We start from the raw sequence: 17,819 nt of genomic DNA on the forward strand, positions 1-17,819 counted from the left end.
ACAACCCATTGAAATGTTACGGTTGCCTGTGGCTTTTTGTCGAATGGGCCGCTACTGTGCTGAATTACACTGTCAGGCCAAATGTTATTTTTTCCAGGCTTCTCCACAGTTTAATGTGTGCATTATTGAACCATGAAAAACTCGCAATTTAGAGAGAATCATGAGGTCTCCATATTGGCTGTGTCTGTTTGAGATGATGTCATTGTCCCCGGAGGCGGGAGTATGGAGGTCATATCTAGCGCTGCGAGCTCGTTGGGGTGTGGCTCTTATCTGATTTGCTGTGCCAAATGTCGGCGGACCACACGGTTGTGAATTTTTGTTTATTAGGGCAAAAAACCATCACACACACTTGTACACGTGCACACACAAGTCTAGGGGCAGACTGACTGAGCTGAGGCATTAAATGTGGGAAACATAATTATGTATGCCAAGGATCCACATGAATCAGTCTCACCAGACCTCAGACATGTTTGTGTTCTACCCATCCTGTTTTGAACCATACTGTGACCTCGAGTTTCACACAGGCTGCATGCCCTGAACTAGATCTGGCCTGCCTCTAGCCTCTGTGGAGCTGGGGTACGAGTATTCCTGGTTGTGAGAGAAAGGAAGAGACAGAGGCAAGGGGGAGGGGAGTTGGCCATGTCTCTCTCTCTCTCTCTCTCTCTCCCTCTCCTCTCTCTGTGATGGTGGAGGCTAGAAGACTGCTGGTCTTTGCTTGTGCATCCATAATGTATGAAATGATACACAATCTGCTCCGCCTCCTCCATCATTTACAGCGCATCATCAATAATGGACAAACACCCACCTGTCCACTCTTCCCTTGATGTGTGGGGCTTTTGTGATGGTGTGATTGTGTGTGCGTGTGCGTGTGCGTGCGTGTGTTTAGGTTCATGAAGTGTGGCCGAATTAGGCCTCTTAACAATTTAAGATGGTCTTCTCCTCTATGCTACTGCTTGAGTCACTTGAGTGTGTGTGTGTGTGTGTGTGTGTGTGTGTGTGTGTGTGTGTGTGTGTGTGTGTGTGTGTGTGTGTGTAAAGTTGAGCTGATGAAGCTGCTGATTGGAGCGAGCCAGTGAGAGTGGTGTAACTGGAGAGATGCATTAATACATTAACACTTGGAGAGGTCTGCCCTTTCTGCCCCCTCGCCGCCACCTCACCCCCCCCCGTGTCCACTCCATTTAGTCCGTCGCCTCGCCTCCCGCAGTCACTCTCCCTTTCGCCCTCACTCTTTCTTTCTCTCTCCTTCTCTTTTTTCCCCTCTTCACTCCCCTCCCTCTTCCCCTCTCCTCTCCCTTCGCTCTTTCCCTCTCCCCCCTTCTCTCTTCCTCTTCTCCTGACCCTCTTTTCCCCTCCCCCCCCCCCCCCCCCCACTGTCTCTCCCTCTCTCCCCCCTCCAGTGTTTTCTATAGTCTCAGCCTCTGTGACAAATGCCTGGCTGCTCTACATTATGTGCAGCACACAACACTTCTGCTGAACTCAGGACATCCAGAACATTCCCACTGTTCCACAGAGGCCATAGTAGTAGGAGTGTCACTGTACAACAGCATGCCTCCTGTCCTGTGGGTGTGGGTGTGGGTGCGACACACAGGCCTAGCCTCCAGTCTAAAGCAGACTGTCTCTCTCTCTCTCTCTCTCTCAGTCCCCTCAGGCTGCTCTCTGTTTGGCATTAGGCTGTGGAGGAGAAGGAGCAGAATGTGGGTTAGCTTAGGTTCGTCTTGTAGGACTGTGTCGGCCGGGCCGGGCCCAGAGTTGATGATTACCACCAGATGTAATGTTTTAGTACTGCAGGGCCTGGTGGGTGGGGGAGTCCGGTCTTAGGGCTGACTCAGCCAGTCTGGTGGATTTGAAAATTCCTCAGGTGGCCTGTCACACTAAGAGGAAGGAACATAGGCCTCTGTCTACAGCAGACATGAACTGTTAAATACACCCCGCCTCTCTCTATCGTGTGTGTGTGTGTGTGTGTGTGTGTGTGTGTGTGTGTGTGTGTGTGTGTGTGTGTGTGTGTGTGTGTGTGTGTGTGTGTGTGTGTGTGTGTGTGTGTGTGTGTGTGTGGCTTTCAGCAATGCAAGTCAATGTTATATTGCACCCTGTCAAAGTCAAGTATTAGGCCTGAAGCTAAAGGCTTTTATCTTGGGTGATATCTTATCTTCTAACGACACAGTGAGAAACCTTGCCTCACCTTTCTCCTCCAGAGGCTCTCAGCTGTTAAGTCATGCTGTGAGGAGTTGAAGTGAGAGTACATCAGTACAAAGCGCTGCATTACAAAATCAATGCAACCATAACAACTAGTGTGGTGCACAAATGAATTGATCTGCAAGGGCATTATGATGAGAGAAAATGACTGTCACTTTTGATTTGTTATGAGACAGATCGCATGCGTGAAACTCCCCAGGGCTAATCAATTTAGCACAGGACACGGTGAGTGGAAATGGACCTTGAGTGTAATGAATAATTTGACATTCTCTCTCTCTCTCTCTCTCTCTCTCGTCTGTCTGCCCCCCCCCCCCCCCACCTTTCTGTCTCTTCCTCTCTTCATTTCGCACTCTCACTCTTTGTATTCCTTCCCCTCCCTCTCTCCATCTCCCAGGGACTTTCTTCCTCGAGGGTCAGGCATCGTCACCCGTCGACCTCTCATCCTGCAGCTGGTCAACAACAAAGCAGGTGAGTCTGAGTGGCTCTGGTCTGCTTTCACTGCTGCCCTGCATTGGTGCCCCCACTATGCCCCCACTATGCCTCAGGCAAGGAACACTGTCTGGTTTGTCTGGCGCCCACACAACACTTTCATCTAGTATCCCTGTGTCTCTCCTGCCGTCTCTGCAGAGTATGCCGAGTTCCTGCACTGTAAAGGAAAGAAGTTTGTGGACTTTGATGAGGTGCGGTCGGAGATCGAAGCGGAGACGGAAAGAATCACAGGCTCCAACAAAGGCATCTCGCCCATACCCATTAACCTGAGGGTGTACTCGCCAAATGGTAATGTTCAGAACATTGGTTATAGTAACACACACACACACACACACACACATACACGTCGTATGTCACACCGGTCCCTTTCTTTCTCTGGCAGTGCTAAATCTGACTCTCATCGACCTGCCGGGGATGACTAAAGTTGCTGTGGGAGACCAGCCGGTGGACATCGAACATCAGATCAGGGACATGCTGCTGCAGTTCATCACCAAGGAGAGCTGTCTGATCCTGGCCGTCACCCCGGCCAACACTGACCTGGCCAACTCTGATGCCCTCAAGATCGCCAAGGAGGTGGACCCACAGGGTGAGGCCCACTGGCAGGGCTAGGGCAGAGAGTGAATGGTTGGCTTTGGCAGGGCTAACTAAGGCCATTTTCACGGGTACTTGTTAGGGCTGGGCGGTATACCGCCGGATTCGCAATGACAGCTTAAGAGGCACACGTTCTTGTTTGAAAGATTAGTATCTTTGGCGGCAATGTTTTGAAGTGTGAGCTATGCATTGAGTCAAGTTATGCATTCTCATTGAACATATTCAGAACTTTAATTATAAATAACTTACCATTGGGATTCATGCTCTATCTGTTGCAGTGGATTCTGCATTTTCGAGGTCTTCCCATTCAGGTTAACGTAGAGGGCAAAAAACCTCTCTGATTGGCTTTGCACCATTGTGTTAGCTAGCTACCGTCATTTCATGTGGGGTTTGTTTTGGTTCTCGTGAAAGGCTGAGGCAGTGACCGTACTGTCATCCAATCAGGCCTGTGGGACATGAATATTAATGGTTTATGGAAACAGATCCACAGTAGCAAACTGTATTTGCAAGAGAAAAAGAGGCTTGGGAAAATAAGTAATTACAAATAGTTATTGGCAATTTTTCTTGAAAACAAACAGGAACGATACGAAATTTAAATGAAACCAGCTGCAGGGGAGAAACAAAAAATACCGTCCCATACTGTCAACAATTTTAGTACTTGTATTAGAGCAGGGGTAGTTTCAGTGTGTACTATGACCAAGGACCAAGGCTTCATCCCTTCAACGATAAAGGACAATAAATCACAGAAAGACTATGATACACAGTCTCTTCCTAAAACTTCCTCATTAAAATAAAATGAGCAAAACTCACATAATCCAGCCAATAGCCATTGTGAAAAGACAAGAGCGACATTTTGCTGTAAAGTAGCTTATTTTGTCCTAAGGCCTGCCTTTCATTTTCTCATTTTCTTTATGACCACTGTCAGGGGAGGGCTGGATTAGGTCTCCGTTAGTCATTCTACCTCTCAAGTCCTAATAAGACTTGGTTCTGTCCAGGTCTGCGTACCATTGGCGTGATCACAAAACTGGACCTGATGGATGAAGGGACAGACGCTAAAGACATCCTGGAGAACAAGTTGCTACCACTGCGTAGAGGTGAGGATGGACACACACACACACATACACATACACACACACACACACACACACACACCCTCTCACCAACTGCAGAGTCATAACCTAGTGTGTGTTTGCACTCCAGGCTACATTGGCGTGGTGAACCGTAGTCAGAAAGACATTGACGGGAGGAAGGATATTCGTGCTGCTCTGGCTGCTGAGAGGAAGTTCTTCCTGTCTCATCCGGCCTACAGACACGTAGCCGAGCGCATGGGCACCCCCCACCTGCAGAAGACCCTCAACCAGGTTAGCTATGGCCTGCAGTCTCTCTACTGATCTTCATGGTTATCTCTCATTTTCTTCTCTGTTGGCTTTTTCACTCCCCCAGCAATGCCCTCCCTTCTTTCTCACTCCCATCACCCCTCCCCCCTCTGATGGTTGTTCTCTCTCTCTCTCTCTCTCTCTCTCCTCAGCAACTGACCAACCACATCCGGGACACCCTCCCTGGGCTGCGCAGTAAGCTGCAGAGCCAGCTCCTCTCTCTGGAGAAGGAGGTGGAGGAGTACAAGAACTTCCGCCCTGATGACCCCACACGCAAGACTAAGGCCCTGCTGCAGTGAGTACAGAACACACACACACACACACAGACACACATTGAACCTAGCATGGCCCACGAACACAGACCTTACTACTGTACACCTGAAGGCCACCTCAGTGAATAAGCCCAGGGTCGTGTCTCCGACACCCTCCCCAGGATGGTGCAGCAGTTTGGGGTGGACTTTGAGAAGCGTATTGAGGGCTCAGGGGACCAGGTGGACACTAACGAGCTGTCGGGCGGTGCCAAGATTAACCGCATCTTCCATGAACGCTTCCCCTTCGAGCTGGTCAAGGTAAAGCCCCACTGTCGCGCTCGCTCAACATCGAAAACCTATTTTACCGCGCGTCTTAACACAGTTGGAGAACGTTGCGGAATTTAGTTCTTTGAGACTACACAACTGAATCTGCTGTCATCTCTCTCTCTCCCTCTCTCAGATTGTGTTTGATGAGAAGGAGTTGAGGAGGGAGATCAGTCACGCCATTAAGAACGTCCATGGTGTCAGGCAAGTGGAGAGGAGAGGCCGACCCGAGTCCCGATGCCACTGCATTCACCCACCAATGATACACATACTTGCTCCTGCTGTCCTCTATTCCCCCTCTTCCCCCTCTTCCCCCACCTTTCGTTCCTGCCTATTCTTTGTGTGATATCTTCCCCCTTGTTTTTTTCTCTCTCTTTGTATTTCTACTAATGCCCATATCCATCCGTTGCCATGTGGTTTGTTCTCTTTTCCTTATCCTTCTATCTAAACGTCTCTCTCTATGTTTGTATTCCTTCCTGTTATTTTTTTGACACGTATCATTTGTTGGTTGTCTGCTTTAATTCTGTCTCTGTCTGGCCTTTTGAACGTCTGTCTCTATCTCTCTTCCTCTTGTTCTGTCTTCCTGTCTTTGTTTATTCCTCGGGTGTGTTTGTCTTTCTGTGTTTAACCCTGTACCTCTGGCTATGCAATAACCTGTTTGTTGTACTTGTCTGTCTCTGTCTGTCTGTCTGTCTGTCTGTGTGTCTGTCTGTCTGTCTGTGTGTCTTTGTCTCTCTGTGCGTCCTCAGAACGGGCCTGTTCACTCCAGACCTGGCGTTTGAGGCCATCGTGAAAAAGCAGCTCATTAAGCTGAAAACCCCCTGTATCAAATGTATCGATCTGGTCATTCAGGAGCTCATCAACACAGTCAGGCAGTGCACCAGCAAGGTACTGCAGGTGTCCAGCTACTCCTGACCCAACCTGGCCACAGGGGGGCGCACCTGAGGGGGCACACTAGCCCAGAGCAGCTGTCCATGGCCTCTTTGAATATCTTCGCGCTCGTCTTCTCTGTAAAGACCCTATTCTATAGTCTGGATTAAGTTGTATATCTGGCCAGAGGATTTGGGCTCTGTGCAGTTTGACCTCCCTCAGTCCGCCCCAGTTAGCCCTGTGTGCAGGTGGGACTGTCGTGTTTTTGGAGTGTTGTGACGGTTGTCGTGTCGTCGTGGAGATGGGATGGTTGGGGGGGATGGCTTTTCCCTGAGCATCTCTGGTCTCGCGTGGACAAGCTGCAGGTCTCACTCTAGTCCCCATCAGTCCAGGGATACTCATCACCACACCACAGGTAGCACTGATATCTGAAACCATTGTTTCCTTGGTATGAGTTGGACATGATGCATCCACCTCTGCCTCACTGAAGTAGTTTGAGAGGAACTGCCCTGTACGTGAAGAGGATGTGAGAACCTGCGGCTTGTCCTTTTCTACTTGTATTTCTATAAAAAGATACAGATGACTAACTAACTAAACAAAATACTTTGTTATCTCTCTCTTTCCTGTCTTTCTGTCTCTCCTCCCCTCTCTTCTTGTTATTTCTCTGCCTATCCCTTTCTCCACTGCCCCCCCCCCCCCCCCCCCCCCCCACCACCACCACCACCACCACACAAATCCCCCTCGTGCCCCCCACCCACCCACCCACCCTCAGAACGGGGCTGTTCACCCCTGACCTGGCCTTCGAGGCCATAGTCAAAAAGCAGATCCTCAAACTGCGAGCTCCCAGCCTGAAATGTGTGGACCTAGTGGTGTCTGAGCTCACCGCGCTCGTCATGAAGTGTGCCGTCAAGGTAACCAAGGATAGACCCAACCGCGGGAAAGACGGGATTACAGCGAGAGGGAGACCCTGGGATTTAGAGTATCGTCTAAACGTCTCATCGTGTGAATGCCAGTCCCTGTCCCTGCCAATCAGAACCCAGCTCTAATGAAACCATCCCCACCCCCATCCTCCTACGCTCCTCAGTGCTTAGATTGTGTGTATCCCCTCACGCCCCCCCCCCCCCCCATCCCCTTTCTTTTTCCGACGGCCCATAAGGCTCAAGCATACCGATCTAGCATTGACTTGCAAATCACATACACAATTTCTAAACATATTTTGAAATTTCCCCGGCCCCTTCATCATTTGTGCGACTCATTTTGATTCCATCACATTTAAAGTGATTCTCCGCCTCATGTCCCACCCTCCACTGCCTCCCTCCTCCTCCTCAAGGCTCAGGCCCAGTCTGTCAGCACAAGAGCACAGGCTATGCTCCCTCTCTAACCAAGCAATGACGATTGACATTCTACTGTCTGCTTAACCGGATGGAAAGGGAACGTGAGGGAAATCATGCAAATAGCTTGTGGCTCTCTTTGCTCAGCGAGCGCTGTAGTGGAGCGTTGCCATAGCAACAGTGCTCAGCTGCCATCTTGTGGACCGTGGGGGGAACTGCATTTCAAAAGACCCACACACCACAGCCTGTACCACCCCCTTACCACTGTGATATTATTACTTCAGCTGAAGAAACCACCACGCTTCATTCTGTCATTGAACTTCCTCTCCATTTTCCTGTATTCTTCACTAATATGCAATAATATCAAACTTCACCATCAGCTTGGGATGAATATGCTTTATGATAAGTCGGAATGTCTGTGTTCATACTCATTTCACTTATATAAATGAAATTGAATTCAATATCATTTTGATATGTGGTTGTTTCATTGAACATTCTAAAGTCTGACTCCAGTAAAGGAGGTCATTATCACAGCATTACTCATTGTTTCCGTCTTGATCATCCCCAGCTGACGGTAAATGCCTCACTGCCTCATAGACCACAGGCATTCATCCTGTGTGCATGCTTTTAGTTGAGAAAGTGTGTGTGTGTGTGTGTGTGTGTGTGTGTGTGTGTGTGTGTGTGTGTGTGTGTGTGTGTGTGTGTGTGTGTGTGTGTGTGTGTGTGTGTGTCAGTAAATATGCTTATTTAATCTCCTGTACTTTCTTGCAATTTATCTATGGGTATGGGAGGTAAGTCTCCGAGTAAATCCATGCAAAAGCGTGTGTGTCTGTCAGTGTCTGTGTGTGTGTGTGTGTGTCTCAGTGTGTCTGTGTGTTTATACAGTCAGTGTTGCAGTTGTGTGGTGTGTTACCTTGCAGTTGGGTTCTTACCCCAGACTGAGAGAGGAAACGGAGAGGATCGTCACCACCTACGTCAGAGAGAGAGAGGGCAAGACCAAGGACCAGGTCAGTGCTCTGAGACTGAGAGAGAGAAAGACTACCCACATGAGAATCTGAGAATGTGTCTAACACCACAGTGTCTTACGGTCTTCTCTCTCCATTTGAAATTGAATGATTTTCAGATTTGAACAATCCATTTTAATGACGGTTCTTTGTCGGTAATCAAGGTTCTGCTGCTGATTGACATTGAGTTGTCCTACATCAACACCAACCACGAGGACTTCATAGGCTTTGCTAAGTATGCATCCCCTCCCCCACCGTAATGCCTTTCCCTCTGAACTTCTTCCCCCCCCCATCCCTTCTTATCCCATCCCACCCCAACTGCTCGTGTCCCAGCACCCAGCTACCAGCAAAGGTGCTTTTGTTGACCCCGGGTGCCCCACTAACTCCCTGCTGCCCCAAGTCCGATCTGCACCTGCTCGTGTTTGGTCCCTCTGGACTGCTGTGTACAGACTGCAGAGACCCCCCAAGGGCTACTGTGTCCCCCTCCAGATGTGTTGGTCTACTTCTACTGCTGTTGTCAAAGAAAAACTGATCCATTCCTTTAAAAAACGCTAGTTAATCCCACTAGAACAGGATGATTCTAACAAGGAACAGCGTCACAGGATAATGAACCACATGCTGTGTGCAGTGACTCAGATCAATCTAACAAGCAATATCATCAGCTAGAACATCACCTCTGTAGCCTGCAGGGGGGAGGCTAGGGTAACAGAGGGTCAGTCTAGCTCTGCATTTCTCCTGCATGGTCCTCATTAACCAGCCGAATCAAGCATGCATCACTTGTTGGGGCACGTTCCCCCACTGACATCTAGGCGTTTTGATCGCAAGGTCCCTCATTTGGAGTGTGCTTTAAGAGACTTACTTTTGACAGCGGAGAGATTGACAGCATCGAACCAGTTTGGCGTTCTGGAATCCTGATTGCACGTTCGCCGACTGCTCAGGCGCTCCTATGGGACGCCCCTTAAGAGAGGGCGTGATTTGTACGTTGCTCTTCCCGTACGTCCTCCAGAGTAGCAATTACGGCAGGACTCCCCAGCATGTAGTTGTAGCCGAGAGGAGCTGTCTCCTCCTCCTCCTCCTCCCTCTTGCTTGAGGTATGCCTTTGACTTGTGGGCGAGGTGTAGGTCTAGAGAGCTCGTCCATGTGTGCGCTGCGTGTGGGGTTTCTGTCATGCGCATGGAGCATGGGGTCGGTTAACTCAGGTAGGGGGAGGGGTGTTAACGGCTCTGGTGACGTCACTTTCAGTCTTGACTTCAGAAGGATGGATGATGGTAGCCCCCCGGGGTACGGCAACAACAGGTGGGCTGTCAGATATCACACAAGGGTGTGTGTGTGTGTGTGTGTCTGTGTCACCATCTTCCTCCCCCCCCCCCACCCCCCCACGCCACGCTCACTCTTTCTCTGTCTGTCTCTGTATGATCACTGGAATTGAGGGGTAGAATTGCAAACTGTTGTGAACGATGTGATTGATTGCTTAGTCCAGGTTATTGTAAGTACCTTGGGTGATACCTGCTTGTGATGCTGACTTTTTCCTCTCCCTCCTTTCTGTTTTGTCTTTCTGAAACCCGCCTCCTCCTCCTCCTCTTCCTCCTCATAACAGTGCCCAGCAGAGGAACACTGCTGCCAACAAGAAGAGGGCCATTCCAAACCAGGTACACTTTCTCACTCTTCTCCTCACCCTGTTATTTTTTTCCGACCCTTCCCTGTCTTAACCTATCCCCAATATGAAGCAGCTTTGTCGACTGACACTGCCCTGTATGGAACATATTCCCCCCACTGTTAACCATACCTGACCCCATCTATCCCTGTCAGCCTAGAGACTCACATAACCTCCCATTTACACTTCCCGTCATTCACTTTACAGCCAAGGGGTTTCCATTAAACCCCCTGCTTATAGCTAAATACCAACAGACAAGCCCACCCAGTCTTTTGATAAAGCTAGGTATGAATTTAATAACCCCTTGGCCATTGCGTTGTAAATCTGGTACCTCTCCTTTCATTTGTTATCCATATTACTCTAGCAGAAGTGTTATTAAAATGTTTATATGCTTAAAAATGTGTTCTGTAAATCCTGAAGTGATGTGATGACTGCTTCACTGTGATCAACACTAAAAGCGCACCGCTCAGGTTCTGCATCCCAGTAGGGGTACATTTTTGACAGATTATGTTATCCCAGAGCAATGCCATATGCAACTTCATCGCAGCAAGGGGAGAGTTGCCCTAGTGAGTCATTGAGCCCCCTCCCTTCCCTGCTTCCCTGCACTTGGACAGCTATGTTTCTACTACCACCATCACTTTGATCACGTATTTGCATGCACTGTAGTACAGCGAAGGCATGAAACCCCCCCAGCAAAGCAACAATGAATCACTGAATGATGTTGTTTGTTTTCCAGTGTTCCTACTAACTCAAGCACTTTTGTATTGGAATTCAGAATATGCATGGATCCAGTCACCATTAATGAAGCAACCAATATGAAATAACCGATTTGTGGTACTTGAAGTCAATCTAATTGCATGTAACTCTGTTCTCTTGCTCCCTCTCTCTCTCTCTCTCTCTCTCTCTCTCTCTCTCTCTCTCTCTCTCTCCCTCCATATCTCTCTCTCTATGGCTGTCTCATGGATCCCATCCTTTTCAATCATTCTCCCACAATCACAATCTCTTCCTACTCATTTCCTCTCCCCCCCCCCCCCCCCCTACCACCACCCAATGCTTGCTTGCTTCCTTCTTTCCCTCTGTTATGATTTATCCTGCCATCCTTTGCTTTAACCCGTCCCCCTTCCCATCATAGCACGGTGAGATTCTGGTAAGTACCCCACAGATCCAAGCCACACCCTGTTAGGGGTCAGCAGGGGTCACCCAAGCAGGAGAACTGAGGCCAACACAGGTTAGCCAACCAGGACGCTGTTAGGGAGGGAGGGAATGGGGTCAACAGTATTTGGGGCCATAAGAGTTCTGACTCCTTGTTCCAGGCTACTCCTCTTCACCAAGCCCCCCCTCCCCCCCCCCCCCCATACTAGAGTTGATGTTTTTCAAAAATGATGAGCTGTTTATTTCTCGTCATATGTTTCTACTCTGCAGCTAAGCGGACTGAAAGAGGGCGAGGAGGAGAAGGTAGAGTCTTAAGTCTCAAGACTGATGGAAAACCTGAGAGCAATTACAATCCTAGACTTTTAAAATTACCGTAATCGGTAATGGTATTCTCAATAACATCTGGGTTATGCTCAGTAATTTTTGGTTTCATCTAACAAGCTAGTAATTGTCTTAATTGGACAATAATTGGATCAATTATTACTAATATTTTATGTTCACTTTTTTTCAAAAAATGTTGGACCTGTTGAAACCAGTTCTGAAACTTCCCTCTCCAAGCACATCCAGAAACGTTTGCATCATATGGTTTGTACCACTTGGTGAAATGTAATGTTGTGATGGTCTGTGAAAGAACAAAGAAGAGTTTGGGTGATGTATCCTCATCCCTGTGAGAGTGGCCAGCGTCAGTTCTCCTGCCTTTGGTTCTCACTCCTGCTGCCCTGGGCTCGGTGACCAACACAGTTTGCCTTGTGGAGAATCATCCCGAACATCACAGGGACAACAGGGGAGGGATGGGGCGGGGGGTGGGGGGGGGCACACATGATGAATCACACGAGTCACACCAACTTTTGTGATTTGTGTTTGTGAGTTGTTTGTCTTCTCTAAATGTTTTCTCTATATCCTCTCATTGATTACCAAATTAAACCATATTATACTCACTCTTGCATGTTAACTCGCTCACTGTGCTCCGATCATCACTATTTCACCAAGACTCTATCTCTCACCATCACAACCCTTCTGAAGCTCTTCATCACTTAAATCAGGGCACAGAGGGTGGCAGTGGTGGGAGAAGGGCAAATGATTCAACAGCTTTGATTGACATTCCCGTAATTGCATTATTAACAGTAGAAATTGGTGTCCAATGAAACAATTCTATTAGGGGTTTAAAGGGGTTTGTGAAATTGGCTGATCATATGTGATTAAGAGTTATGTTTGTCGAGTTATGAAGTTTTGTAATCATTTGGAAAGAAAATACAATACATATATCCAGGTTTACTAACTTGTCAGACAACAGTTGTGTGTAGATGGATGGAAATGTGTGTAGAAATGTTCCCTGGTCGCTTGATTTTTGCACTATGCGATATTTGACACAGCCCAATTCCGGCACCTGCCATTCTAGACCATCTTTGGTTAGGGTTAGTCAGTTCCCCTGTCTGGACCCAGCTCTTTTAGTCAATTCCCCTGTCTGGACCCAGCTCTTTTAGGCAGTTCCCCTGTCTGGACCCAGCTCTTTTAGGCAGTTCCCCTGTCTGGACCCAGCTCATTTAGTCAATTCCCCTGTCTGGACCCAGCTCTTTTAGTCAGTTCCCCTGTCTGGACCCAGCTCTTTTAGTCAGTTCCCCTGTCTGGACCCAGCTCATTTCCGACCCATCCTGCTCACCAGGTTTGCTTATTTGACACGAGAGTATTGAAACAAAGCATGTATCTCATACTCTCATCTTCTGTCTTTCTTCTCATGTACTTATGTCATCACACTCACCACTGACATGGCCGGGGGTTTTAATTTGTCCTCATTTCTGAGGGGGTTTGAGGCGTTTCCCCTCCAAGGCAAACTACAAATTCAACTCTTTTTTTAAATTGTTTTTTATTTGCCTCCTCTCTCTCTCTCGTTCCTTTTCCTGTTTTTCCTACTAATGCGTATTTTCCCCCTAAACTCACCCCAGTCCTCCCGAGAAAACACAAAGGAGAAGGAGAGGTTGAGGGCCGTTTTAAACTAGACCTGTTCTCTCAGCTGAATTGGCCTTTGCTTTCCAGAATCCTTTTAATGGTTTAATAGCTGTGCCCCCTGATGCTTTTAGCACTGTATGGGGTCTAGGTTACTAATGGTAGCAATGGCTAAGAGGGTCACCCTCATCCAAAACACTTAACTCTTGTTAAGTGCCTCTCCATCTCACTTTTTCCCTCCCTCTCCCTTTTCTTAACTCCTCTTTCCACCGTACCCTTTTATTACTTCCATCCTTTCCTCTGCTCTCTGAACCTGGGCTGTGGTTCAGTCTACCTTTCATTCTTTCTCTGCGTGTTACCTTCCTCACAGTATCTCCCTCTCACCCCTTCCTCCTCTCGCCTCTCCCTCTTCCTCCTCTGGCCTCTCCCTCTTCCTCCTCTCGCCTCTCCCTCTTCCTTACCTCTTGCTCTGCTCTCTGTAGCTAGGTGTGTAGCCCCTCTGCCCTACACTGGAGTGTATCCGTGCCCAGTTAACCCCACTAACCCTTGTCTGTTTTAACGACTGTAGGAGTGTATAGGGTAGTGTGTACTGACCTGCTGACCCTAACATACCACCGTCGACCTCTTGTCCGTTGACCCTTTTGTGGGGCTCATTTGGTCTGTACACCATTTGGCCCCATTTTGTTTGGTTGATACTCAAGCCTTTTCTATGTTTTCAGCTAATTCTCCCTTCTGAGTGATGCTGTTGTGTTTTGTGGTCATTGTACATACCTCAAGTTTAGTATTTCCCAGAGCAGTATACTCCATTAGGAAGTAGCAGAATGCTTAATGACTTAATGTTGCTATTGAACTGGAGAAAGCAAAAACACTCACAGTGAGTAATAAGGTAAGGTTTTTTATTAGTTTTAGTCAAGGTAGTCTTACAGTATCACAACATGCCAGGAGACAGTGTCTTTACCTTCAATGAGCCTGTATGACAAACATGTTTCCCCTCCGTCCTGGAATACCCTGTTCCCCCACCCCTCTCCCATGCCACCCCTCTCCCCCCCCCCCCCCCCTTTCAACTATGACAGGTGATCCGTAAAGGCTGGCTCACCATCAACATCAGCATCATGAAGGGAGGCTCCAAGGAGTACTGGTTCGTCCTGACCGCCGAGTCACTATCCTGGTACAAGGATGAGGAGGTGAGAGACTGGGCTACCCCTGGGGAATAAACAGTACATGCACACTGCCAGAGAACCACCCATCCTGATGACCAGTCAGATCTTCATCAGACCAGTCTGATATACCATCTGCATCCTACCTCCTCCCCTCACAGCTATTGTGAGGGAGATCAGGCTAGAACATCATTGGAGCCCCTGGTGGCCTGATGGGTCCTCTCTCTCTCCCATGGAGTGTGTGTGTGTGTGTGTCCCGGCCCAGCCTAACCAATGTGCAGACTACTGTTCAGCTGCAGCCTGATGAACAGGTAGTCTGAACACTGGGCAGGCGGGGGGGTGAGGGTGGAGGGGGGGAAGGGCCGCGAGGTCGTTCTGACTGCAGGTCAGTGCCCTAGGGACAGGATTGGGGGCAAAGGGAGACAGAGTAAACATTCCTTTGAACCCCCCCAGATAAAGAAACCACACATGGAAGTCCAAATATAACTGCGTTGGGTTAGTTTTTTTTTCTTTTCTGAATTCAACTTGACAATAAGCAATAACTCAGAACATTTGACAACTTAACAAAACTGGACACTGTTTGCCCTCTCTGACTACATAGTGATGAAGATCTGAAAGTTTGAAATGGATTTTAGGTCCTTTCAAAGGTTGTAAATGCATGCAAGAGGCTACGATTTAGTTGATGTACTCTACTCTAGTATTACATAGCTGTTCTAATTAGACAAACAAAAGTGATTTTAACATTTGATATATAATAAACTGAAACCACACAGCACGGATGACTTGTTATCTAAACGTTTAGGATTTACAGACGCATGCATTCACAAATGTAGTCTTATTTCTGTACTTACCGGTGATCCACTTGTAGACGTTGTCCCAGAGCAGCCCAGGCCTTGGCAGTGTCAATGCGCACAGCCAAACAAAAAATGGCTCAAAAAGATACTGGACAGAGCAAAAGACAACCCTCATGACCCACAACCTTTACCTACTCCCTAAAAACGACTGGTACAGTTCGGTCTCTACCGGTCCTCGCTGGCCGAAAAGGAGGGAAAGAGGGAGAAAGGGTATGAGAGAAGGAGAGAGGGAGGATGGTGGAAGCCAACTGACGTGGCAGGCGGGCTGAAATGTTCCAGCCGGGATCTGACTTTGGAATTTGCAGGAAATCGTACTGGGTTACTGGGGGCGGGTTTGGGGGATGTGTGTATGTGTGTGTGTGTGTGTGTGTGTGTGTATGTGTGTGTGTCAGTGTCCGGTTTATATGTTTGTGTATTGGTGTATATGTTTGTGTGTATGTATGCTACATTTGTCTGCTTACAATATGTGAAAGCGCATGGATATTTGTATGTCTTCATGTGTGTATTTAAGTCCTTGTGCTTCAGTTCGTGTGTGTGTCTGTAGAGGGGGCAGGGGCTTGTGTGCTGCTCTGAGTGATGTAACTGTTGAGACTGTGCTGCTCTCTGTGTTAGTGCAGACATAAACGTTTCCAGATGCTTCTTCTCGACAGTGAAAGCTGGCACCCCATCCCCCAGCACTCCCGCATGCTCCTCCTCTCTTCTCCCTCATCCTCCCGTCCCTCTCACCAGCTTGGTGGTCTCCCAGACAGAGGAAATACATTCCACCCTGTCTGCTCATTGCTGGAGCAGCTCAGTGCTGTATCAAACAGTTTTGTCTCGTCCGTGAATGGATTTACAATGGCCCTCCTAATAATGCTACTTTCAGTGTTTTTCAAATACTTTCTTTCTGTGTCACTTTAGGAGAAAGAGAAGAAGTACATGCTGCCCCTGGACAACCTGAAGTTGAGAGATGTAGAGAAAGGCTTCATGTCCACTAAACACATCTTTGCCATCTTCAACACTGAGTCCAGGTCAGGGCTGTGTATGGTTGCATTTCCGGGTGTCTTGAGCAGCTATTCGTTCGCATGTCCTTGTTTCATCCAGTTCTGTTTGACCTCTGTGCTGCGTGCGTTCCCCCCCCAACCAGGAACGTGTATAAGGACCTGCGTCAGGTAGAGCTGGCCTGTGACTCCCAGGAGGACGTGGACAGCTGGAAGGCCTCCTTCCTCAGGGCAGGCGTTTATCCTGAGAAGGACCAGGTATGACTAGACCGTCGTGGCAGAGGTACTAGAAAGCTGAACTGGATGCCCTCGATCTGGAGAGACCGGGTCGTTCTAACATCCCAGGGAGAGTGGATGTTATATACAGTGTGTACTGTTTATAACACCAGTTGCAGAATGTTAGATATACTGTATTCACTTCAAACAGTGAGAGCCTGTGCCTATGTGGTACTTATACTTGGAAGAAGGACCAGTCATGTTGACAGCTGAACCAAATGAAACAGCCCTGGACTGAACAGTTATTACATTTATATTTACATTTATGGCATTAAGCAGACGCCTTTATCCAAAGAGACTTACAACAAATACATTTGTTTAAGTAAGTGAATCATCTATCCAACAGTCATCATGAGACAAAGTAATCAATGCTCATACCAGGGGCCATTGGCAGTTTTTTAAATTTATTATTAACAGGAGAGAACTTGTACAGGGGGGTAGTGGGGGTGAAGAGGTCTTTAGGAGGGACTGTTAAGATGTAGCCTGAAGAGATGGGTTTTCAATCTACGGCGGAAGATCGGTAGTGACTGCAGTCCTGACAGTAGTGGGAAGCTCATTCCACCAGCGGGGCACCAGGACAGTGAAAAGCCGTGACCGAGTGGCGCGTGTTTATGAGTGTTTGTGTGTTTTGTTCCCCAGGTGGACAATGAGGATGCTGCCCCTGCAGACTCCTTCTCTATGGACCCTCAGCTGGAGAGGCAGGTGGAGACCATCCGTAACCTGGTGGACTCCTACACCGGCATCGTCAACAAGTCCATCCGAGACCTCATGCCTAAGACCATCATGCACCTCATGATCAATAACGTGAGTGGAGAGTAGCTGTCTGTCGTCGGCTCGGTCTTGTTGGAACAGAGTTCTGTGAGAAATGAGGTTAGGATACTCTCAACTGGTGTGGATTTACTGAGGTTATTGAGGCGGCAGTGAGTTCTGTTTCCATGTCAACTGGAAGTTACTCTGAAGCCGTCGGCGTCCATAGCTACTCCTCCACTCTTACCTTCCCCTCCCCATCCCTTCTCCTCTCCTCCTCTCACATCTCCTTTTTACCCGCTCAGGCCAAGGACTTCATCCACTCGGAGCTGCTGGCTTACCTCTACTCGTCTGGGGACCAGAACAGCCTGATGGAGGAGTCTGCCGACCAGGCCCAGCGCAGGGACGAGATGCTGCGCATGTACCACGCCCTCAAGGAGGCGCTGCACCTCATTGGTGACATCAGCACCACCACCGTGTCCGTCCCTGTGCCCCCGCCCGTCAACAACAGCTGGATGCAGGAGTCCAGGTGAGGAGGAGGGGAGGGGAGGGGAGGACACTGCTGGGCTGGGCTGGACTGTAGTGTAGGCCACAACATGGGGGGAGATAGGATTTTACATAAGGGA

General features: G+C 48.5%; 1 protein-coding gene across 6 annotated transcripts in view; it reads left to right on the plus strand.

The window, feature by feature from the left end:
* dnm2a (dynamin 2a) overlaps window positions 1–17,819 on the plus strand; it is a gene marked incomplete at its 3' end in the record, with an annotated part of 28,513 nt that overhangs the window by 4,822 nt on the left and 5,872 nt on the right. For 3 of the 6 annotated variants that reach the window (XM_083677472.1, XM_083677476.1, XM_083677473.1), the window contains 18 exons: window positions 2,588–2,661; window positions 2,821–2,970; window positions 3,065–3,268; window positions 4,269–4,367; window positions 4,474–4,634; window positions 4,802–4,944; window positions 5,083–5,218; window positions 5,361–5,428; window positions 5,974–6,112; window positions 8,346–8,432; window positions 8,594–8,664; window positions 10,027–10,078; window positions 11,216–11,230; window positions 14,253–14,363; window positions 16,091–16,200; window positions 16,317–16,428; window positions 17,086–17,250; window positions 17,499–17,722. In XM_083677472.1, coding sequence (XP_083533598.1) covers window positions 2,588–2,661; window positions 2,821–2,970; window positions 3,065–3,268; window positions 4,269–4,367; window positions 4,474–4,634; window positions 4,802–4,944; window positions 5,083–5,218; window positions 5,361–5,428; window positions 5,974–6,112; window positions 8,346–8,432; window positions 8,594–8,664; window positions 10,027–10,078; window positions 11,216–11,230; window positions 14,253–14,363; window positions 16,091–16,200; window positions 16,317–16,428; window positions 17,086–17,250; window positions 17,499–17,722 — 2,121 coding nt within the window. Of the gene's footprint in view, window positions 1–2,587; window positions 2,662–2,820; window positions 2,971–3,064; window positions 3,269–4,268; window positions 4,368–4,473; window positions 4,635–4,801; window positions 4,945–5,082; window positions 5,219–5,360; window positions 5,429–5,973; window positions 6,113–8,345; window positions 8,433–8,593; window positions 8,665–10,026; window positions 10,079–11,215; window positions 11,231–14,252; window positions 14,364–16,090; window positions 16,201–16,316; window positions 16,429–17,085; window positions 17,251–17,498; window positions 17,727–17,819 lie in introns of those variants that run through there. The other 3 variants (XM_083677474.1, XM_083677475.1, XM_083677477.1) reach the window with 2 other exon arrangements.

This window comes from Argentina silus (genome assembly GCF_951799395.1).
Source record: "Argentina silus genome assembly, chromosome: 9".
NCBI classification, from domain to species: Eukaryota; Metazoa; Chordata; class Actinopteri; order Argentiniformes; family Argentinidae; genus Argentina; species Argentina silus.